At 35.5% G+C, this 26,281-nt stretch overlaps 1 protein-coding gene across 3 annotated transcripts in view; it reads left to right on the forward strand.

The window, feature by feature from the left end:
* The window catches only part of LOC134529322 (uncharacterized protein KIAA2013 homolog), a 138,981-nt gene that overhangs the window by 80,207 nt on the left and 32,493 nt on the right, over positions 1-26,281 (forward strand). For 2 of the 3 annotated variants that reach the window (XM_063363265.1, XM_063363267.1), the window contains 2 exons: positions 14,913-15,084; positions 25,061-25,363. The exons of the other annotated variant lie outside the window; for it this stretch is intronic. In XM_063363265.1, coding sequence (XP_063219335.1) covers positions 14,913-15,084; positions 25,061-25,088 — 200 coding nt within the window. In that variant the 3' untranslated portion in view covers positions 25,089-25,363. Of the gene's footprint in view, positions 1-14,912; positions 15,085-25,060; positions 25,364-26,281 lie in introns of those variants that run through there. 3 annotated transcript variants of the gene reach the window in all.

Consider the following 26,281-nt stretch of genomic DNA (forward strand, 5'->3'; position numbering starts at 1 on the left):
TTGACAAATCTGGACAGGTTCAATGTTTGTTCTCTTCAGATGGTATTATCCAGCCAAAAAGAATGTTTACATTTTATTTTTGCACATAATTTTTATTGAGAAAAAACTTTTAGCAGAAAATAGTCATTTATAACATTTAATTGCTGTCCGGCGAATTTACTGCAGTTTAATTTTTTATTTTACCTACGTTTTGTAATTACGAACGGTAGGCTGTGTATGTGCATATTGTTAGGATTTACCGTGGTTTCGTAAAGAATAGACCAATTAAAGATTTTATTACACTACACAGTTTTATTTATTGCCACTACTTATGTCACTTACAAAAATCTTCTAAAATGGCAAATAATTAATTACACTTAAAGAAAGGTCTATTTCCCAGTCACTCGTTCCACACACCTCGCTGGGCCGCACCTCTGGCGCAACTCTCGCCGCAGCACCCCTCGTGGGTCTCCGCCGCGGGACTCCGTCGCCACACTCCGCCGCCGCCGATGCACTTCCCCTTCGCCGAGGATCCACTCGAAGCCTCGCTCGCAACTTCGCTCGGGACTCCGCCGCGCCCACGATTCTATCGCCCGGAAGCTCCGCCACGGGAAAACTCCCGACTCCACTCTGAACTCACTCACTCCCTGCCCTGGAACCTTCGCCCAAGGACTTTGCCACTCTGCCGCACCCGCGGCACTATCGCCCGGAAACACCGCCGCGGGAGAACTCCCGACTGAACACTCCGAACTCACTCAGACTGACTCGAAGGTCGGCCCCACATCCTTATAGCCCTTAGGTTTCCGTCCAGAACAATCGGGCATGTCTCAGAGATATCGCGCAACCTTCGCCGTCGAAATGCCCAGAAACGCGTCATGAGTCCTGTCGAAGGACGTGGTGGCTCCTCAAAGAACGCAGATAAACGCAACAAGCATCAGGTTCACACAAAACGCGCCGATAAATATGTCTGAGTCTTTTTATGCTGCAGTGCGGCCTCTTTAAGTAACTCTATCTGAGGCAGGTGCGCGCTGCGAAGGTCAGGATGTCGCGAGATAGTATGACACGAGATACCAGGGAGAGGATGCGGGTGGAAGAGGGCGCAGACAGGCCGAACGAGCGCGGCGACGCCAAGCACTGCAGCCAAGCGCGATCGTAACAATATATTTGTTTAAACTTCTTTGTAAATGTGTATAATTGTTTTCATTAAATTTATAGTAAAAATGGTTTATGTTTTTAAGTTATTAAATGTTTAAAATCAAATATAACCTACAAATCGTTTTTCAAAATGGTGATGTGTTTTCAACTGGATTTATGTGAGAAGTACACAGATTTCTTTACTTGCGTAATTGAATATACTTCACTCCAGTTATGCAGCCCCTGTGATGTTACTTCCCGGGACAAGTACGTATAGTATTATATACTTCAGGCGAATATGGACACGGCCTTACAATCTTCAATTTATATAGAAGAATTAATTTTAATTTAACAGAATTTAAAATTGATTTGATGAAACACGAAAGGCTATTATAAAGTTTAAATTCACTGCAGAAACACTTGCCAAGGCAGTATTTTTTGTGGTTCTCTACATGTGTATTTTTTGGTTGTTTCTGGTTCGATAATGAAGTATTTTTTTTCATGTTGTTTTGATATATAAAATGTATACAAAGATAAAAATAAAAGGAACAGAATGAATCCTAACTATTTAAATAGTTCTATGTAGTGACTGAGGTGGTTTATTCATTTAAATTCTTACTGTTCATTTTTTTGTTTAATGCTGCAACTAATAGAGTGATTATAAAAAATGCTGTTTGTATGCAATTGTTTTGGCATGAATTTTACAAGTTTATCGTTACATTTTTCAGTGTCCCCAAAATCATTGTCATCTCAAAACATTTTATATATATATATATATATATATATATATATATATATATATATATATATATATATATATATATATATATATATATATATCAGAGTTCATACAGTCCTGGAATGTCCTGGAACTTTAACCATGTCCTTAAAAGGCCTTGAAAAGTCCTTGAGTTTAATCCAGTCCTTGGAAAGTCCTGGAATTTTCGGGTAACATAATATTCCAGCTAGTTTCTTACCATTAAAATCCTAGCTTAGGAATACGAAACCATAATTTGTTTATGTTATTTCTAGAATATAATTTACTGGCGTAAATGGATACTAACCGAGTGAATATTCGTAAACAAATTTGGATTTGGGAATTTCTCTGTGTTCCATTGGCGCACGACATCGTTTATGGATGGTCTAAAATAATGTATCATGCGTGTGCTTTGCGTCACTGTGTGTTATTGGACATAGCTCGGTACACAGGAGTAAATATGGTATCACGTGGTAGATGTGGTACAGATTTTTGGAAGATGCAGAATAAATATGGTATAGCGTGATAAATGTGGTACAAACAAAAGAAGATAGATGCAAGATGGTGGTTTTTCTTTGTACTATTAGCTCACTTGCGGGTTACATGCTTCTGTAATCGTATGGCATTGTCTGAGTAATTGTAATGGGAAAAGTGTTATTTCTAGAAATGTTTTAATATTAGTTCCGACTTCGTTTTTAGTTTATACTTTCTGCGAGTTGCGAAGCGATTGATTTTGCCGGCTTTGATAGTTGCATTGTGATTTAATTTTTGCTGCTGTCGCCATTGTGTACACGTTCACATATGCAAAGACTTTGGTATTTATTATGTGATGTTTTTATCTCTACATGTGTAAAAACTACAGTTCTTTCACACTTTCTATTATTTTTTTCTTTCAGCATGTTTGATAGTGCTTTTGGTGTGTTGATGTATGCAACTTGAGAGATACTTTTAACATTTATCACAATGCCTGGGAACTGTACTTTTAACAATTTGTGGTTACGTAACTCTAAATTCAGTAAATGGCTACAAACAGCGACGGACAGAAAATTTTGGTGGATGCAGGGCGAGTTGAAGAAACAGACTGCCATGCATTACTTTCATCTTACAAAGGTTTTATTCTGGAGTTTGGTTCATCGTCACAGTTTCGAAACTTCAGACCTGAAGCTGACATTTTGGATTCATTGTTATTTGGTAGTGCAAACTCCAGTTCCAACTACGCAGGATTATGGTGTGTGATGAAAATGCTGCTGATTTTGTCACATGGACAAGCCTCTGTTGAAAGAGGTTTCTCAGTTAACAGACAAATTGAAGTAGAAAACATGCACGACTGTACAGTAATTTTGTAGAGAATTGTTTGTCAGCATGTTACATCTGTTATTGGTGTATCAAATGTAAACATTACAAACAATCTGATTGCTTCAGCAGTAAACGCACGCCAAAAATGGCAAAGCTATTTGGAAGAGAAAAGGCGCAAAAAAGAAACAGAACAGCAGAATTTAAAACGTAAAAGTATCACAGATGAAATAGATGCGCTCCAGACCAAGAAACAAAGAATTGAAGCAGATATATATGAACTAACCAAATCGGCTGATAGGTTCTCTGAACAGGCGGAAGAAACTGGTAGTTTAACCATGGTGTAGAAGTCCAATAGCCTTCGAAGAACAGCTAAAAAAAATCGGCATCCTTTGCTGAAGTAAATAGACAGTTATGTGAGAAGTTAGACCAATATAAAAATCACTAAGGTATTGTGTGAATGTTAGGTAGGTTTTTAGGTAGGGATTAAATTCAGTGGGATAACATATTTAACATACTAAACATACAAAAGCAGAAATAGAAATGTTGCCAAAACATCCTTAATTGACTTATTCAAGTAAAAATTTTATGTAGCAAATGTAATTTATTGTTTATAGTGGTCCTTGAAAAATTAGTGTACAGTTCTTGAAAAGTCCTTGAAAGTTAATTGTAAGTTCCTCTAAGAACCCTGATATATACTTAATATAATATATGTATATATAATATATGTATATATAATATATGTATATTTATATACACACACACATAAATTTTTATGATCACGATAACTACATAATTTTGCACACAACATTTCCAAACTAATGCAAAAAAAAAGCATTGAGATATCTCAGACGAGTTTGTTAATGGCAAATATCCGACCAATGGGGCAGAAATGGGGAAGGTTTATTTTTTTTTTAATAGGATAATTGCTATAACCCCCGCATACGTATACATCGTTAAATTCATACCAAAAACTTTTGTCAAAATAACTGCAAGGATTAATAAAAAGAGGTTAAACGACAAAAAAATTTCTTAACTTCATTAACAGGCACGCCATCAAATCAGTTCAAATTGTTTGTAAACTTTAGATGTTATCTTAAAAATGTTCATAAAGCGATATTTGATAGGTCTAAACATTGTTGCAAGGAGTTCAAATGATTGGAATTGAAATACAAACAAAAATTATATTATTCTTGCCATATAAAATATAAAATACATTCTTATTTTCTGCAAACTTAATAAATAGTATCTACAACTTTCGTCTGAAATAATACTTTCTACGACCAACCAATACCGTAAGGGATTGAAAAAAAAAAACAGTGGCTAAAGAACAAAACATTTCTTAACTACCTTACTAAATTCACTACCAAATCTGATACAATTTTTTTTTAAATCTTGTAAATAGTATCTAAAACGTTTCTCTGAAACAAACTTTCGTACATTTGAGAGTATTTGGGTTTTCTAAAGAATTATGTTGGAGTCATCCGCAAAGCTAATGGGATACTTATTTTTACTGATTCTTCCGCATCATTCACATATTCATTAATTTTACAGGACAATGCTTCCTTGGGCAACCCGGATATTTGTTTTTTGGATATGAGAATTGACAATTCGGACCCAATCATTCAGGTTGAGCAGAATGGGTACTAAATGCTTCATGTCATTAAGATAAAACTGTAATAATTTGTGTGTTTTTAAACTATTCTCAGTTAAAATTATATTTTTTATTCAACTTTATATTTTGATCTATTGTGTCAAATGTGTTAGATGCTTTACAAAAAATTCCTATTGATTCATCAATTGCCTTGTATCGATATATTTTATAAAAAAAATCAGCATAAGCTGTTTCAGTGCTTCTAGCTGTTGTAAATTGATAGTATTTTATAATTTTCATACATATAATTTTAACACATTGTTCAAATATTTCTGCGAAAGTAGACGTAACTTCTATCAGACAATAATTTTAATATTGGATTTATTACCTTTCTTATGCAGAGAAATAGTTCTTGCAGTTTGGAGATATTATGGAAAGATTTCAGTAGTAAAAGTTGAGTTTATTATAGGAAATAAAGGAACATATATACCATTAGAAAACCAACCAACTCTAAAAAAATTAAATTATAAAAATTAAAAATTACTTTACCACGCTTAAATCACAAATTTTAAATTGCCAAAATTTCAATAACATTCAAAATATTGCGTGACCTGATACTCACATAGCGGACCATGGGGCGAAAGAGGACGCGTGTTGCTGTCAAAAGTAAAATAAAGAAACGAAATTTATGCGGTTTTGAAACCAAATAATTAAAATGTGTTAGCAAAGAATGCATGCTGGTAAGCGTACAACTGCTACATTGGTATGGGTCAGTTTTGCTAGTACATCTTTCAGATTCCTAACCACATAATTTACCTAGTTTTCTTGCGTATAATATATTTTGAATGTATATTATATAATTGTTCACGTTTGATTCACGCAATAGGACTATTAATATAAATACAATAAATTTTGCCATGATAGAGAATAAAATGTTAACAATTAAAGTTCTACAGAGTACCGTTAAATCAAATCTGTGAAATATTAGGAAATAAATGTTTCAGTGTTCAATATAGATCGAAGGAAATGGAAGAGTTTTCGTCGATTAGCTTCTATCTTTAAAATACAACGGCTTACTGTCACCGACACCAGTTTTGTAGCCGATCGTTCCAAAGAAATGTTATTCCCTACAGAAATCCTCTGCGATAGTTGGGACATCTAGCGGGCAAACTCTAAACTCATCGTGCCTGATGTCTAGCGGCGTAATGCTGAACTCACACATCATTCGTCCATTTCATGAGCTACACGCATCTGTTAAATAACTTGTTTTAGAATCAAATAATTTAAATTTTGTACGATATGCAATCGTTTAAGCGACATAGAATTGTTCAGGATACTTAATTTACATTGTGTGCAAAGCAAAAGCCTTGTACAGATTTTATAAATACCCAATATTGTTTTACAATTTTCTTAATTAAAAATTAATAAAAAATAATTTTCTGGGAAACTTTTTTCCATCATATTTTAAAAATTCAAAGCTTTCTTTACAAAACTATGGCTTTACATTTGTTTACCTACAATGATATTCACAGGAGAAATAATTTCCCTGGTGGCTGCAAAACTATGGATCTTAGCCTTAAATTGACTGGTTTCTTAAAATAGACTTTATAGTCAGGAAGGCTATGAAGTTTAGGGAGATAATCCTGAAGAAAAGCAATTATAAATTCAAAATTATTAATTTTTTACTTCATGACATGTTTTTGAGTCCTTCTCTAAGAGAGTGCTGTAATACTTAAATCATGTTGTCAGTAGTTCATTTTTATGAGGAGTTAGATTAGGTACATAAAAAATAGTGGGAAATTGTGAGAACAATGGGTTAGGTTGAGATAGCTACATTTAGAATACCGTGACATATAAATTTATAAGGTAGCTTATGAAACTTTTATACAGCTAACCGTTCAAACAATTTTTCAGTATTTTCAGCCTAACAAACCATTAAAAAAATTTAAAATAATTTTTTGTAGCTAACCCAGCTAACCATTCTCACCATTTGTAATGTAGCTAACCTGACCTAATCACTCTTTAAAAAGGTGAACAACTTCATGTATCACAATGTTCTCTTATAAAACATGTTGGGAAGTTTCAAAAAAGAATTTTGGATTTTTTTCTAGAAATGATGCTTGCCTTCAGAATTACCATCTAGGGAAATAGTAGAGTGAAAATCATTTTAAACGAGTAAAACATTGTTTATGCTATTATCAAAAAAAATTTATATAATTCACTTAAACATAAAATCTTCCTTGTCTTTAAAAAAGGCCTTTACATCCACTAAGTTTTTCATAATCCATTGGGATTAAAATACTCAATTTTAAAAGAAATTATAGTTATATTTTATTTATTTACTTGACATAAATGACGCACTCATTTAAGAGATATATGAAGTTTAATTAATGCTAATGGCAAATTAACATACACACCAGGAACATAAAATTATTCTCTAAAATTTCTCAAATCACTCACGCTTGGTTTGATTTTTAAGAACTCGACTCGACTCGACTCTACTAAAAAATGATCAAGTGTGGACTCAATTCAACTCGAAGGTATTATTTCTGAACTTAGCTCAACTCGACCCAAAAATTTGCAGACTCCTCTATCTTGATTTATTATGAGCAACAGCATATACATTACAATGTGCACTTGGCAAGACAGGCTAACAACAAGCAAACAGCTGTACGCAGCCACATCACAAGTAAAAATGCATGCTGTTAGACTAGGTTTCCAAGCATCTGTGCACCTATTCAGAACTGACACAACTTAGTTTTTCGCTAGTTAAAGTTATTCATAAGTTAGTGATTTTTCTGAACTGAAGTTAAAGGTCTATGAAGTGATTCCTAACCCAAAATTAGATGGAGAAATATTTCATGACATAACCAAATTGATTATTCAGGCAGTAGTAGGCCGTTGAAAAACTTGAGATTTTAACTACTGGAAAATTGATCAGAATTTGCTTGAGATAATACAATCAATTTCTGAAAATAGTGAAATGAGATTTGTTATCTTTTTATATTTTTAGTGTGATATCATCCCCCTCATGATAAAATAGGCAGTAACATGTTATTGTACAAAATTATTTGGCTTTGGGCTAATTTGACTGGTTGTTATGATAAAATAAATTATCATCTATAAATTAAAACAAAAATCTGTGTACTTACGTACGTAACAGCATCATTCAAAATGAGTAACACGTGAACAGCATCTTTTTACAGCAATAAAAGGCTAGTTAGATGCTTTACGAACTACATTTCTACCTTTATGATCAAAATTAGGTATCGAGTGAAAAAAACTAACAAGCTTATCTCTTTTGGCATGTGAAAACTAAACTTGTTATGGTTTGTGGATTAAGTTCTCATACACTACATTTGAAATGAGAGAAATTCATGCAATTCTGTGCATGTACTGTGCTTAATGATATGGTACTTGCCTTTACACCTGTATTGACACAGGGGGCATCTCCTAGTACTGCGAAAGCATGCGCTTTAGAGCTGAAAGGTCTCTACAGACATGTTTTTCATTACATGAAGTTTATCGGATGTGTCGCAGATGGTCTCCATATTTAGCTTTACCTCTGTGTTTTGTTTCATTGTGTAGCTGAGACATCCAGGAGACGTGGGGGAGTGCTTGGCAAAGGAAGGAAGTTGTTGACTCCTCATTCAGTAAGCTCAAAAGTGGGTAGGGTGGGTGCAGCTGGCTGGAATGTGGTGTCACTATTGACATTCCCCTGGATGGTGTATAGTGTGTGTGAGTTCACATGCTTTCAATGGCATCAGCTTATAATGTTGTCATTTTTATCTTATGCATGTCCTTTCACGGGCTTGAAGTGGCTTAGTTGATTTGCCACACATGATATGCATTCGCTCATTTTAAAGCGAACGCTGTTAGATAAATTATTTAGGTGAGTGATGATAAAACTGTAAGTTGTTTGTATAGTGCCTTTTAGTTTGGGATGGGAAGATGTGGGGCTGTGTGCTAAATGACAGTGCACACAACAGGGGATAGGGATCTCAGGGTGTGACAAGTGGCATATGTGCAGCAGGGTCCTTGCCCAGCAAAAATACCCCAGGTTTTAGGCAATTAACATATTGCATATAAAAGAGTGTCAATCTTGTAAGACTGTGTTTATTACACTTCCACCAAGAACACTACCTTTTCTACTTCCATATGTGGCCTTAACAAATAAAAGCTGTGCCTCGTCAAATCATGCTAGGTTTATCAGTGACTGAATGGAAGTATGGAAAACTAAGTCACTATGACCTTGGAACATATAATTAGCTGACCACTTGAATGACAAAAACATAATATTTATTCTTCTTATAATATACTCATCAAAGCTAGGGAGGGCAGGGACTTGCAATACTACAGTACGAATGGCCAGAATTCATGACATTCAACCAGAAAAAACAGCACTACCAATATATGAGAGGAACTGAAATTTTTATCTCTGGGTGTACCATAACAATTTTTTAAATTATTTTTTGAAATTTCATCTTTGTGAAAGCTGAGATCACACAGAAAAATGTTTGTAACAGCCAGTCTCTATGTAAACTTTAAAAATTATATTCAAATATATTTATGGCCTATAGCCTATAAATTGTAGGAACTAAGATATGTCTTTCGTTTCTTATCGCTCCCCAAATTCATTGTGACAGATAAACTATACTCCATGACATAACATAACATTTTTCGTACGTTATTACATTGCGTTGGTGACAGTGAAAGAATGTGTTTGTTTACTTTTCCCATTTCCGCAGGATAAATGTTTTGTTAACATTACAGATCATGAAGTATAAAAACATAACGAAAATACCCGGCACCGAAACCAAAGATTTGAAAAGTGGGTTTTGGGTCAGTATTTTAAAGGAACAGAAATGGGAACTGGAAAATTGGGGGATATAACAGGCCTAGACTATTTTTTGATAATTTAATACTTATAGAGATGAATTTTAATACGTGTTGTTCCATTAAGGCATCGGCGAGACCTGTTTGGATTGGCAGGACTCTTCTGTATTGATAAAACATTTGATTGTTTGTTGGCATGTTTTAAAATTGTAAACAAATTTAATAAAATTAAGTTTGTTTGTAAATGTTTTATCACAAATAAATATTTGTAGAATCATTATAAATATTTGATTACTCAGGATTTATTTAACAATTGCGGCACTGACTTTGAAAGGGAGGTAAGTGCCATTAATGAAATTTTTCAGGAGAAGCAAAAAACCTTCTAGCCATAAATATGACAATGAATAGGAGGTAAGGGCCATTGATGAAATTGTTCAGGAGAATAAAAAAAACTAATGAGGAGTATAAATTGAGACAAAATAAATATATAGATAAATTTATATATATAACACATATATATAAAGAATATATATAATATATATGGAATATAAATATATATAGAATATAAATATATATAATTATATATTATATATAAATATATAATATACAAATATATATATAATATAAACTAGATAATGCCCGGCATGCGTTGCAATGCCTCAATCAATTTTTTTTGTAATTTTTTAAACGTATACTAAGCATCTCTCTTTATCTCTCTAATTCTCTATCTCTCTATGTATATCTCTATAACTCTCTCTATCTTTCTATTTATATCTCTATCTCTCTATATATCATTCTAGCGGACCCGACAGACATTGTCCTGCCCAAATGTACTTTTTGTGAGATATGGTTATGGCGGTAAGTATTTCTACGCTGGACATTTTGTATCTTCTCATTATACATACCCCTCCTCTTGGGCACGCCACTGCCGTTACCAAAAACCTTTCCCATGGTTACGCAGAAGGCAACAACAATGCAAAAGCCCATTGCCATGGAGGCTAATTATCAACAATGCTTAGTTTTTTTGCTTTTAAAGCGTATATTTTTAGTTTTTCTTAACTCAGAATCGAGATAAAATATCCAATTGTGAATCTAAACCATCCTCGAATCCCCGTGAACTCACACACAAAATTTCATCAAAATCGCGTACAAAAAGACAGACAGAAAAAGTACTGTTTTATTATAGTAAGATAGATAGATTATTCTTACATGTTCGCATCCATGCAGTATATGAAAAATCAGCATGCATAGCCCCACACCTATAACTATACGTATCTGCTGCCAACGACTTTTTCCGCATGGAATTTTGTATTATCTTGCACCATTTAGAAATTTAAACATTATAACATAACAGTTGATACAGTTGTAGTAGTTTTCTTATGTTCACAAATGATAATTTTTCTCACCTCTATTTCAGTCTTTGCAATAAAAATATGTTACTACCTAAATTTTGAGTAAATATGTTTCTACTTTCAAATGTAATGACGGGAAGACACTTCATAAAATGTCTTTGTAAACCACATTTACTGTTTTTTCCGTCTCGAGCTAGAATGTAAAGATTGTCTGCATTACTGACCCGCGAGCAAGCTAGATACATTTCAGAGAGAGAGAGAGAGAGAGAGTGAGAGAAAGACACCTATTGAATGTCTATCTAACTAATTTTTTTATGAGAGCATATTTTCATTAAATAAATCATGAAATCATTCAACGATAAAAGCTGTTTATTTAATTAAGCGGACGGGTTCGCTCCAAGGAGAAAATTGATGCGGCGAGACCTCGTGGACATAGAGAAATGACACAAACTCACTATTTGTGTGGCTATGAAACATGATTTTTTTCTGCAATTTAAATTGTAATACACAAAAAGGGTATTGAAAATTAAAACAAATATGGCGACACTATAAACTGTCAGGATCTTTATTTTTTTCTTACTCTCTACTTAGTTCCTTACAATAGCAAAACTTAATGGCTTCTAATAATGCGTTGCAATTTTTGCTTTTAAAGCGTGTCTTTTTTTAGTTTTTCTTAACTCAGAATCGAGATAAAATATCCAATTGTGAATTTAAACCATCCTCGAATCCCCGTGAACTCACACACAAAATTTCATCAAAATCGGTCCAGCCGTCTAGGAGGAGTTCAGTGACATACACACGCACACAAGAAATATATATATAAAGATATATAGAATATATAGAATAAATGACATGCAGGTTTTTAGGAGCCAGCTGCCCTGTCTAAGGGACTGAATTGTCATTTCAGACACACATGTAGAATGGTGACAAATATTTATTATACCCTTAGTATTTAAAAACTAAACAAATAATCATAATACCGCCGACATTTTTGTAACATTATTTACAAATGTCTTGATAAAATTTGTGGTACTTTTGGTCCATGTATGGCAGCATCTTCAGTAGATCCTTCTTTTTTTCTTCATTGAGTAACAGAGATTTTTCTTGCATGTCAAACTCACTTATGTCTTTAAACTTACTGTACTTTCCCTTCTTGAAGATGATGATGTTCTCCCAATCTTCCACCTCATTGAAGCTCTGTTTTGTTTTTATCTTGGGCAGATCTCCCTCGGAGACTCTTATCCAGGATTTCGAAGATATCTTCAATGAACTTGTGTTTATGAAATTGTCACATGCTTTTCTAACATCAAACAAATCGCTTCTTTCCATCGGAACCACGATAAACGGTTTTTGAAGTCTTGTTGTTTTCACCATCTGATGAATTTCTTCTGGCACCATACACTTACAAACCTTCTTCCTTTTTTCAATCACACCAAATTCGCGATCACGAGGCATATAAGAGTGTCCAGTGACCAAGAATTTTACGTCAATTTCTGTAAAGTGCCCTTTCACTACAAGTAAAATAAGAGCAATCAACACCATTTGGTTTTTGTTCTGCCCTGCACAGTTGTCACACCAAATTTCTAGATGTTTGTTTGGTGTGAACTCTGATGTGAACACTTTGAGCAAACAGGATGCAACTTCGTTTCGTCCTCGCACCCCAATATCTTCATGCCACATACACATGTAACTTCTTGAAGTGTTCCCTACATGTATACATAGGTTGTAATTGGACAACTGTCTCGAATAAAACATATCACTATGTGTCAAAGCAGGAGTGAACATAACTTGTTGCATGTCGATGGCTACAACTGTCACTGAACTTGAAGGATATTGACACTGCAGAATCAAGGAAGAAAGAAGTTTCATTGCTTTTTCTGCCTTCCTTTGGTGAAGTTCTCGACTAGCAGTTAAGGGGAATCTTGCTACCCCAACTACTGACTTTATTTCTGATGTTAACTTATCACAGATTCGGCAGGTATCCGTCCTTGGCCTTTTAAAACTTAACTTGGTCAATTTCCGTTTGAATACCCTACAATAAAACCTTTCATCTATAGCTGTATTCAGATATTTTTCTTTAAATGCTTTGAACATGCGTTGTATATTTAAGTCAGGGCTCAAGTATTCCTTTGAGGACTTGTGGCGAGAATAATGACTCTCTTCTCTTGGAAATGAAAGTATATAATTTTTAATTAGATGTTTATCATCATGTTTATATTTTGTTCTTCGTGAAGCAGAACTCTTTCCACGACCATCTTTGAATACCACATAACCTTTCTTCAAACGTGTCAAAAGGTTTTCATTTTTCTTTTTAGTAATCATGAATATCTCTCTAAATGTTTTGTGGCACACCTGTATGTTTCCACCTTTTGATGGAACATTATATGTTGCGGATGTTTGTCTTTTACTTTGGGAAGCATCGTCATATTTACCGTGACGCCTCCATGATAGTTCGTCAAATTAATGTGACTCATTAGATATGTACCTTGTGCTTCTGGTGTTAAACTGCAAAACTCAGAGTGAAGAATCCGAAAATCATTCGTTGTAAGAGAATAACACTTGTAGCGACATTTGCAACTGGCCTAAAACAAAAGTGTAACAATCGGTACAGTTGACTGTTACTTATATTTGAATACAATACAGTGGAACATACGTACAATTAATAAAACAATATTTCCCTTACACTTACCTTATCTGGTAAACAGTAATCAGTTTTCTTTCGTGCCATCTTCAAGTGAAAGGTAAACATGTAAACATACCGTATTGATATCATAGATAATGTAACAAGGAAGATGTCACATTAAATGTAAACAAATCGGTATCACAGATAATTAATAAAGACGTGAACGTGTGAATGTCATAGATACCATTATAAATACAAACAATAACTGTGGCATGGAGTTTATTGCTTGTTAGTTGTGTTGTGGCACTTACCTCTTTCTCTATGCCAACTGTAATGAAGTTACCTCAGTGTCACTTTACGACTAATTGAATACAAATAATGAAACGTCATAGGCACTTGCCTCCTTTTCAGAGCTATTGGCCTTGTGACTGGAAATGATTTCCTGGGTAAATGTCATGTTGGTAAAAAATGGCACTTACCTCCTTTTCAATGTCAGTGCCTCAATTGTTTATGATCCATTGGATATTTTTGAAGTTATTAGAAACTTTTTCAATTCAAACTCAGTCAAGTCCTATTTTTATTAAACATTTTTTGTATAAATTAATTTTTGTTGAGAAAATATTCTAAGTTGACAAAATACTAAATATATTAATTTCTCAAATATGGTTTTAGTGTTACCAGTTATCCTTCTAGACAAAAGTACTGTCCAATCAAAATTTTTTGGTGGTTAGTTCCACTAGTAGTTCATTCAATGGCTCTTGGAACAGCATGGATCATAGCATCTGATGATGATTGATAAACTGTAAGCACAATATTACAAAAGCAGCAATAGAAGGTAGCCTTAAAGAATCCTGTGGTGATAGTGCTCTGTATCACAAATTTTCACCTTAGTTTAATGCAGGCATTAAAAACATTTTTGTGGTATCATTATAAATTTATTTAAGTTGTATGAAAGTATAAAAAATTATATTTTACTAACAAAACTCTATTAACTAACTGTATTGCAAGAACCATTCAAAGAATACAGTAATAAATTGGCAAAACACAAAGTTGTGAACACATTCACTATACAAGTTCTGTTAGGTATCTCAGTTTCAGTGGAAATTTGTGACAGACCTACAATCATACAACCATCTTATACTCTAGTATCTCCAAGTTCGAGTGCAAATACAAATAAAAAGTGTGAAAGGTAAAACCCTTTAATGCTTTAAGATGAAAATACTAATTCTCAGTATTTTTGGAGTTTTATGTATTGCAGCTATCATCTTAAAATGTTTAATATTCTATGTACAAAATATTTTGTTTCTCTAAGTTACAACATATTGTGTAACTTTTTATTTCCAGCACCACCTCACGAACACCATGTTATTGCACTTCACAAACATGGCCATCATTTTGGAGGGCTGCCAACCTTGTTTTGGGTTTCCATTTGTTTTCTCATCATCATCTTCCACCTGTTCCTCTTCAAGTTGATTTACAACGAGTACTGTGGTTCTTCAGAAAAGTACCGCAACAGGTACGGAAAGCTGTAGTGGCAGCGTGAAAGTTATGTTATAGAACAAGCTGATAGTATTTAGGAGACAAAACACTTGATCGTCAAAGTGAACGGTATAAGCAGGAAAGAATTTTTTTTTCCATATTAGGCTGTAAAAACAGTCTAAACTGTGAGTAAAGGTGTACTGATTATCAGTATATGCAACAGAAACTATTCAAGGTCGGCAGAGCACAAGTGCAATGGTTTATGTATGGTGGTATTTTTTTTATACGTTACAGAAAAATATTTGAGTGAAAATCACAATCTTGAATCTAGGTGATAATATATTGTGTTTTATTTGGTGTTGTAGCACATAGCAATCCACAGAGTAATATTTTGCTCCAGACCTAGAAGGCTCTGTCTTACATGCCAAATTTTTTATTTCATTTTCTTGTTATTACCATTATCCAAGGGCTATTTAGTAAATTCAACATGATAGCTCTTTTGCATTTTATGTTTAACTAAAAATGTTGTCACCAGATATTTAATAAACATACTTGTGAGCTGTAAAAGCCAGAAAAGTGATTGTAATTATGAATCCTTGTGTGCCTTTTACATAATACTTAGTAAACAAAATATCTGGTGACAAAATTTGTGACAAAAAAAAAATGTAATGGAGCTGTAATGATAAAATAATTAATGACACGAAAATAAAATTACTAGAATTTTTTGCTAGACGGAGCCTTTAAGGACCAATTGTTTGCTCATATTCTGAGTGATATTGTGGTGTATACCTTTGATATGCCTTTGAAATTCTACCTCATTTCTTGTAAGCATTCTTTGTTGAAATTTTCAGATCAAATAATTTGGCTAAAACATTATTTCTGCATATTTGTTGCTAATCAATAAGTTCCAGTGTAAATTTGTGTTTTCAATGTAAAGATAGTGTGTTTTAGTTGTGATTGCTTGCAGTTGAAATATACAGCTGTTTGTTAAATGTTCAGTGATGGACACAAAGGGTGATCACATGCAATGTAAAATGTTGCTAAGTTTTATCGAGCGTGTTCAGCACGCTGGCATGAATGCAGCGAGCAGGAGTTTGTGTCCTATAGATGTGGTGCTCTGCTGTAAAAGAAAAAATACACACAGTAAAAAGTAAACTGTCACTTTCACTTTAATAATTGTAGTTGATGTAATAAGTAATAAAAGCATCATTAGTGAGTTATTTACATTAATGAAATTACTAAAAAAACATGAAACACAATATGAATAATGACTAGACATGCATACAGTTACCACATGTGTAGAAGTTGGCGAGAGTGGTGAGGTAACCTGCCGTACATGCACAGCCTCTCCGTCCCATGCACAGCTTGCGGTCATAGCAATCATTTCAACTGTTTTATGATATTTACCACACTCACTTGCTAACATATTTAAATTGTACTAATCACTACCATGGCCATCCACATTATCACTCAAAATTTGGCTTTTAATTGGTTCCCAAGTTATCAGGAGCTTACTCTGATAATGTTTTAAGTCATTATGAGTTGAGTAATAACAATTTCCTTAACAAAGATTTTAAAAAAATTACGTTGTCTGAACTGATCTAGTTTTTGGTAGACACATTCCATAAGTGTGACAAGAATCATGATTTTTTGAATATGTATTTTTAACTGATGTTGTGTAACATGGTAACATATATAGTGTATGCAGTAAGTGTCCTAATTTAATGTAAATTATTTTAATTATCAATATAGGTAACTTGTTTGTGATTACAAGTTCAAATGTACAAATATTTATAAAAAGGTTATCTATTTATTTTTGTACAAGAATAATGAAAGGGTAATGATTAGGCCTGTGCAAATATCAGTTTTATAGTTCAAATTGAATTTAAATACAAATATTGAATTATTCTCAAATACAAAATCGAATTCCAATAGTAAGAATTAGAATCCCACTAAAAAAAGTTTTTTTTCATACATTATAACAAATACATATAGAAAGAAAGTGTAGTGTATTGGCTTCTGGAAAATTAGATAAATAATACTAATTGAAAAGTAGATTAGGTTAAGTTAGCTACAATTACTATAGGTAAAAATTTGTTGAAATATTTAAATTTTGAAAGGAAAATATAAATAATTATTTTTCATAATAATCAAAATAGGAACTGCAAAAAAAAAAAAAACAACTTAATAAACAGTGCAAAGCGAACCAATCATAGTGTGTGTGAAGAAACTTCAAGAGGGTGGGGTTAAAACGAATGTACAGTGAGCAGTTTTAATCTATAGTTAAATATGATGCAGTTCAAAAAAAAATTTAAACTTGTTTGTTTTAATTTTTCACTATGTGGAAATAAATCATTATTTATGGATTACATTTTTTTGGCTTGTTTTAACTAAAGTGTAGGAACACAGTAGCTGCTTAAAATGTTCCTCTCTTTTTCTGTTCAGTAAATGTGTGCTTGGTAAAATAAACTAAGTTTTTTCCCTCCTCTTAGTGTGACCTTTTTGGGGGGGGGGGGGGGGGGGAGGAGAAGATAATTGCATGAGCTGTCACTGCGCTAGGAATGTGGGTATGTGAGCCAGTATCCGGGTCAGTCGTCCTTCACTTGTATCATCCACCAGAAAAATGTTGTCATAAATTTTTAGGTTTTAGGAGTCTTTGCTTTGAGTATATGACCAGATGTTTTCTTCGAGATCTTTACAAGTCTTTTCTCTCCGCCAAGTTCTGAATGGAACTAATACTGATGCTGGCATGCCATGTTTCTACCCTCTGATCTGAAAACTGTCAACTTAACACCCACGCAGTTTTGATTTTAAATTATACATATTTATCCTTATCGGTTTACTGTCGATTCTAATATATTTTTAATGACCTTCCGAGTGTCAGTAATGGTTCTGAATCAATGTGTTAAATCTTACTATATTAGTCTTCTCAAAATTTATGTGGCCAGATGTAGCAAAAAAACTCCACATTAATAACCCTAAAATATTACGAAAATCCTGTAGGAATTTTTTCCCGCCGGACGAAAAATCATCTGAGATCCCGAAATTTTTCCCGACTTTCAAGATCCCGCACAGCCAAATTCATAAATGACTGAATATTCGTTTTTTCTAGGTTTTATTATTCAAAATTGAATATAATACGAATAATAAACTACTCATTTTGATACCTATTCAAAAGTTAGAATATTCGCACAGGCCTAGTAATGATATAGGTTAGGTTCTGCCTTAAGGCTGATATTATTTCAAGTTTTTGGTTCTTGTATTGCATTTTTAGCATTATTTTATGTAGGAGTATTATTTTTTTTTAATTTAATGACAATTGTTTAGTACAGTTATTTTCAGAAATTATTTTGGTTTCTTTACATATCCTTGGTTGAGTAAAATATTAAAATGGGGTAACAACCACTAAATACATGTTTTAAATAAATATAAATTAGTGCAGATCTTTTGATGAAAAATTGCACAACAAGAAAATAAACTATGACATTTCAAAAATTAATACATCAGAACATGTCTAACTGCATAGTAAAAATTGTCAAAAGATTGATTGAGTTATTGTAAAAAGGTATCCATGTGAAATACTGATTTCCAAGGAAATTGTTGTAATGAAAGGAATTATATTTTTGTATCAACTTGTCAGTGGCATATGTGGATGATACATGCTCTGTTCAGGCGTAGGTAATAGTGTATAGATGCAAGAATTAATTTAATTTATTGTATTTGTGTCCTTTTTTACAATAAACAGGAATATGAATAGAATTTGCTACTGTTATAACTGATATAATTTTTCATTTTGTTTTTAAATACAATTAACAGTTCAATATAAATATAAGGAACAAAAATGATTAATTTTTATGTGTATTACCATTTTCTGTTGTAAAATTCAGTTTGTTTCAAAGGTTATAAGTTAATTTAAATTTAATTTTGCTATTCGGTCTTCATTTGTGTAATCTGCAATTGTTGGCCACAAAATTAACCCATAGAAATCAATTGAGTCAAGAAGGTATGTAACAGAACATTTTTTTAAGTATAATCTTCTGTTCCTTGATGGGCGACTACCCATTTTATATGCTTGAACGGTTGGTTGGTAGCATGAGATCAGAGGTATTTTTGAAATTAAATTTGTGTAATGTATCATAACACTTATCCATTCACTGGCTTTCATGATTCACTTTTCCAAAGAGTATTCTAATTATTGGTATTTGGCAACTGCATTTTATCATCTCCAGTAGAATACACTTTTTTTGTAGATCTTGTTCATCCTTTGTGCTCACTGCTTACATAACCTCTAACACTGCACACAGTCAATCTCATCAAACTGATTGAAGCATTTCTTGGAGCACCTAGATTACAAATTGTGCAATACAAACTCAGCAACGTGTATTTTAATTTATGTTGAACTATCCTAAATGTTATATAGCAAAGAACCACAGACTTATGCTAATACGTTATAGCTCAATAGCAAATATGCAACAAAAAATGTAATACTTTGTTTTGTATTAATTTATCTGTTGTATTTCACCTCACCAATACATTATACATTACTGCACTATTGCCATCATTCCTTTAACTCATTGTCCATATTCCCGCCAGTTCACCTTCACAACAACAACAACACCACACCACTTGCCAATCCAGACCCGCCAACCTACTGACAATATTTACACACAAAGAGTACACAACACCTCCTCCCTCTTTAAGTTATTTGCATACATAGTCCTTGAATCTAGCTGGACGTTATATCACACGTCTGTGAAATGTTCTCTTCCTAAACTGAACCTCCCCTGATGGATCCGGTTGTGTGAATCCTCGGAACGGACTCGATCCTGGACTCACAACTTGACTTGTCTCTTCCTTGTCTAGCCCCGATGGCTGCTGTTCATTCTGGTTCTCTTGCTTGTCCATCCCATGATTCTCATCAACGTTGGCCCCTGTCAAATGCTGGTCGTCTTGTTGATTCTCCATCTGCACTGGTAGTCCTCCTGTTAACTCTTCTAGGCCCTGTATCAAAGCCTGTCCCATCACCCTGGTGTGCCTGAAGCTTTTTTCTGGAATGGTCATCTCTTTTCTGTGCACCAGTTGGTCCACATGTTGCCTGTGTGATTCTCCATCATCATCTGTTACTTCATATATTAGTCTCCCACACACTGACTTCACAACTCCTGACAGCCACTTTTCGTTTCCTTTATAGCTACGGAATAGCACTGGATCGTTGACGTGAAACTGCCGCCACTCTGGTCCTCTGGACGCCTCTTGTAATGGCTGGGTCTCCTTTACACCTGTCTGAGGGCGTATCTGATCCAACACAGTTCGTAGCAGTCTTCCCATTAACATTTCGGCTGGAGTGGTTTGTGTTCCAGCACTTGCTGTTGTGCGAAGTGCAAAAAGTGTCCTGGCTAGCCTTGTCTGCCAATCTCCATTACACAGCTTTTTCAACTTCCCTTTAACTGTCTGCACCATGTGCTCGACTTGCCCGTTGCTTGACGGGTGGAATGGTGTTGCTTGAACAAGTCTAATACCATTTCGTTTTGCAAACAACTTCATTTCTTGCGATTCAAAAGCTGTACCATTGTCGGACACCATGCACTCCGGAATGCCATGAACACTAAATATTCCTCTCAACTCCATTATCACGGCAGCAGATGATGCTGATGGTACTAACTTCACCTCAGGCCATTTGGAGTATGCATCCACAAGTATCAAAAACACCTTCCCTTGAAAGGGTCCGAAGAAATCTATGTGCAGCCTGGTCCAAGGCTTTTCTTCGAGAGGCCATGTAACATCCCTTACTTTTGGTGTATTTGCTCTTAAGCTCTGGCATTCACAACACTCCCCCACCCACTGTTCAATGTCGTGATCCATTCGAGGCCACCACATGTAACTTCTTGCCACTTATTTGGACCGTGCAATCCCATCGTGGCCTGCATGCAGTATTTTCATGAGGCTTCCTCGTACCACTGTAGGTATAACCACCCGACTTCCCCACAGCAGGCAACCTTTGTAAAGGGAAAGCTCATTTTGACGACTCCAATAAGAGCGAAGCTCGTCAGTAATCTTGCCTGCGGGCCAACCAGATAATGTATTTTCCTTCATGTTGCTGAGTACTGGATCTTCATCTGTCAATCTAGCCAACCGAGTAGCCTCGATAAGGGGATCGGGAAGGGCTTCCAGCATCAGGACATCTCCTACCGCTGGGATGTCGATGGCCAAAGCAGCTATCAGAAGTCTACTCAAAGCATCAGCATGTCCTATCCCTGTACCTGGTTTATGGACGATATGGTAATCATACATAGACAACCCCAGGCTCCAACGTAACAATCTTGGCGATAATATGTCAGGAATCTGCTTCTGGGGGTCCAACAGCCGCAGAAGCGGCTTATGGTCTGTTACAATCGTGAACGGCCGTGCTGTCACATACTGCCTGAACTTTGTAACCCCAAACATGATAGCCAAGGCCTCCTTATCGATATGGGCATAATTTTTTTCAGCTTTCTGAATGGTCCTTGATCCAAAAGCGATTGGTGCTTCACAACCATCTTCAGTGACATGGGCCAATACAGCACCCAGCCCATATTCTCAAGCATTACAAGTTAATATGATAGGTTTCCTTGCATCATAATGCACCAGCACTGCCTCTGACTGTAGAAGTTCTTTTGCAGCCCTGAAAGCCTTGTCGTGTCCTTCTGTCCATTCCCACACCTTCCCGTGATCCAGCAGCCGATGTAAGGGTTCCAATATGCTTGTTTTGCCAGGTAGGAATCTCTCATAAAAGTTCAACAAGCCTAAAAAGGCCTGTAGTTCTTTCTTAGTGGTAGGTGCTGGGGCCTTGTGGATTGCCTTCACTTAATCATCTGTTGGGTGTATATCATCACTATCTACTCTGTAACCTAAAAATGTTACCGAAGAAGCCGCAAAAACACACTTGGGTTGCTTTAGCCACAACCTGGCTTCTTCAATTCGTTGTAGCACCTGCTTCACCCATTGCCAGTGCTGTTCTTCATTTAGTCCTGTAACTAATATATCATCCAACAAGACTACAACACCAGGAATACCTGACAGTAAAGTTGACATTCAACGCTGAAAAATAGCTGGCGCATTACAAACTCCAAAAGGTTTTATCTTAAATAACCCTTTCATTGTATTTACTGTTAAGAGTTCTGCTGTATTCTCATCCACTGCTACCTGCAAGTATGCTTCCGCTAAGTCCAACTTGGTGAACACTTTCCCACCTGCTAAATTGGAAAATGCCTCAGTAATGGTGGGTAGTGGGTAAATATTTTTCTTACATACCACGTTGACAGTACACTTATAGTCCCCACATATTCGTACTGATCCATCAGCCTTGCGAGCTGGTACTAAGGGTGTTGCCCACTGTGAATAAGCAACTGGTTCGTAAACCCCAAGTTCAACTAACCGGTAAATTTCCTTCCCCACACTCTCTGCCAAGGCAAAAGCTACAGACCGGCTGTTGCGAAACACTGGTTTGGCGTCTGACGGTACCTCTATGCTCACCAGTGGGCCAGTATAGTGACCCAGTTCCACAACATCAAATACCTTAGAGTGTTCCCTGATCACTTCTGCCACCTTTCCCATCTGCAAGCTATATACTCCTTCAATGGTTATCCCTAAGGGCTCCATCCAACTAAGACCGAACAGTTTTGGACCCTTCCCATCAGCCCCTAAGAACCGTAACCTAGCTGATGCCGATTTAGTTCTTACATTTACTTCTAATGATCCCAGCACCTTCAGTTTTTGTTGGGTTCATGTGTGGAGCACCAAGTTTGCATCTTGCAACACTGGTTCCTCTGGCCACAATAGCTTGAATGTGTCGTTGCTAATTATAGTGTGACCTGCACCTGTGTCATCTTCAATGTTCAACCGCCTGTCATGTAACCATACTTCCATGTCGATTGGTGGTCGACAATTTGATGCTCCTGTACCCATGTTATACAAGCTGTATGTTGCCGCCTCATGCTCTGAAGAATCATAATCCTCCTTCATGCTGTAATTCGCACGACCCTTCCCGTCTTTCGTCCCCTTGACCACACCCCTGCTAGAGGTTTGAGTCTTTTTTGTTATGCATGCCCGCTCTAGATGACCTCGTTTGGAACAGAAATGGCAAACTGAACCCTGATGTCTGCAAACTTGTGGATTATGCCAGCCCTTGCATCGCCAGCATGATTGTGACTGCTCTGTCGCTAGCTTATTTCCCATCCCCCACCTGGTGGAACTGCTGTCCGGTGCATTCCTGCTGTTAAAGGCTTTTGGGTTTTCGGATATGTGTCTAGGGTTTGGTGCATGTTTGTGTGTTCGCAACTCTGACAATGCTCCAACTAAGTCATTCGTTGTTCCGCACAAATTGTGCACATTCCGACTTGCTGTTTCTGCTGCTGTAGCCAAGTCCACTGCCTCTTTATACGTCAATTTCGCCTTAGCAAGCATGGTATGCTGCACTGCTCTATCCCTTACCCCACAGACTATGCGATCCCGTAGCATTCTGTCAAGATCTGTGAAATTGCAATGCGTAGAGAGCTGCCGCAGTTCTGCCACATACTCTGCCACCGATTCCCCTTCCAGCTGATCCCGCTTGTGAAATTTATATGTTTCCACTATTTCACTTGGAGTGGGCTCAAAATGATTGGACAACAGCCCGAAAACCTCAGAAAGTGTCACTTCACTGGTTGCTTTAGGCGATACCAGTGATGTTACCAGGTGATATAGCTCCGTGCCACAAACAATAAAGAAAATTGCCTTTTGTTCCTCTTTCTCCTTAACTCTGTTCGCCACAAAATAATACTGTAGGCATTCAACATATGTCTTCCATGTATCTGTTCCAGGAACGAACTCGCCAAACGAACTAAACATAGCCATTAGGGGTTATCAATGTCCATAACCTCAATCAATTACAATTTCCCGTTACTCAACCAGTTCCATCCCGGAATCGCGTACATCCTTTTCCCTCGTCGCCAATGTTGTATTTCACCTCACCAATACATTAATACACAATTAATTACCCGAACACATTACTGCACTATTGCCATCATTCCTTTAACTCATTGTCCATATTCCCGCCAGTTCACCTTCACAACAACAACAACAACAACAACAACAACAACAACAACAACAACAACAACACACCACTTGCCAATCCAGACCCGCCAACCTACTGACAATATTTACACACAAAGAGTACACAACATTATCCCTGATATTTATAATTTTCAATAGCATAAAAGGAGCTGAATTCATCTAAATTGTGTTTGCACAGATTAAGGCGATTGGTGCACGGTAAAAAATGGTCACAGGCCCGAAAACAATGAATTTTGTATCATATGATCACTAAATAATCTAGATGCCTATGTGGGTGATCGTTACTATGTAGGGAGGTCAGGAGCTTAGTTCCAGCTCGTCAGTGGCGAGAGGGCCTTCATACGGGAAGGGTGTTGCTGGTGGTCGCTCTGCGGCCTGCCATCTAGCGGTAACTAACAAAACCTCGAAGATTGTATCTCGCTCTCCCTCTAACACACAGCCGATAAGGTTCTATCGTGCCCGGAGGAGGGGAAGGTTTAGCAGGTTTCTCTTTCACTCATCCTTCGCCATGGGGAGGCGGAATGGATTATTTTTTTGTCCGTAACTGCGCACATGTGGCTGAGAGCTAACCTCTCCACTCCCGCACATCTTCTCACTCAACTCGCTCGTTCTCTCACACTATTTCAATAAATCTTTTCAAATCTTCAACATCAATACTTTAAACCATTGTGCTTCCTACGGATTAATTATATTTCATGCACGTGCCCGAATTCAGCTGCAAAAAAATAAAACGGGTAGTCAATTTTTTTCTTCAAAATCCTTCCGAAACACTGTATGTTAAAAAACATTCTGAAAGCCCATTTTTCAAGATAAATGGAAATTTTAAATCACCTACGCCACAAGGAAACATTGTGCTTTAATATTATGTAAAGAAAACACCTCTTAATTTTATAGTTATGTAAAGGTGGTGTGATATGTTTTAGATGTCGCTCCATCTTATCATCCATGTAGAAGAGTTACCCGAAAAGCTAACAAGAATATTGCCATGGAAATGGAAGTATGGTTAAGGAAATATTTTTCAAATGTTTGTAAACAGTAAACAACATATAAAAAATCTTATAACTGTAAAATTAAAATACAAACAACCCTATAGCAAATTTAATTTCAATATGAAAAAGTCTACAATAATGTTTACAAGAAACGAAATTGCAATAGCAATACAAAAATATCGCAATTTTGTTACATTGTTAACATATATTTATTTTTAATAAAGGCAATAAAAATGACATACTCAATATTTGGAATACAATAAATACCTTAAGCCCTACATAATTGCTGCGATATTCACAATAAATGATTTTCTTAAATATAGTAGTTAAATAACATCGTAAATAAATTATGAACATACATATTATGGTGAAGGAAAGTGGACACTATCACACTGAAAAATCTTAGAGGGTAGTTTTCCTCATCTTATTTCTTTCTTTGCGTTTTTGGTCTTGTTCGTTAAAATATTTTATGTTCAAATACTTGATACGCATATACGTTCTTGTCCTGACAAAACAGTATATAACTTTTTCTGGATATTTATTTTCAGTAGTTCCGCAAAGAATTTTAGTCAGTGATTCAAAAATCTGCTCTTTTTTGCACAAATTGTTGCCATGAACATTTTCAAAACACATTTAAGCGATCTTTATTAATTCAAAAAATTCATTAGTGGGACATTTTAAGTTACCCTTTGATTGTACATGTATCCAGCTATCGTCGTCTAAATTGAAATCCGTAGTGCCAAGGTCAGGATATTTATTTCTGAAACGGTGAGCTATATAGCCAGAAACATATTTCAGCCCTTCAAGAGAAATTTCGTCACTTGAAAGGGGCCTGGCCTCTAAATCTAAGTCTATTTCTTCCATGTCAGCAAGATCTATTTCATTTAAAGGTGATTTCTCTTGAAATGTCTTTGTAAAATACATTTCCTTGCACAAAAGTAGTTCTGTAATTTCATTCTGATAAGTACTGTCCTGTTCCATTTCATTTGACGAAAAATCACTTACCAAACACATTTCGTCTGTCTTCTCATCCGTGTTTTTCCGTTCGGCAAAAACTGCTGCAGAATGTTTTCACAATATGTAGTTTATAATTCTGTATTTAAAGTAAATGGGCGACAGATGCGTATTTTGATGTCCCATACCTCTAATATACGG

The sequence above is a fragment of the Bacillus rossius genome, chromosome 2, assembly GCF_032445375.1.
Source record: "Bacillus rossius redtenbacheri isolate Brsri chromosome 2, Brsri_v3, whole genome shotgun sequence".
In the NCBI taxonomy this organism is placed as follows: Eukaryota; Metazoa; Arthropoda; class Insecta; order Phasmatodea; family Bacillidae; genus Bacillus; species Bacillus rossius.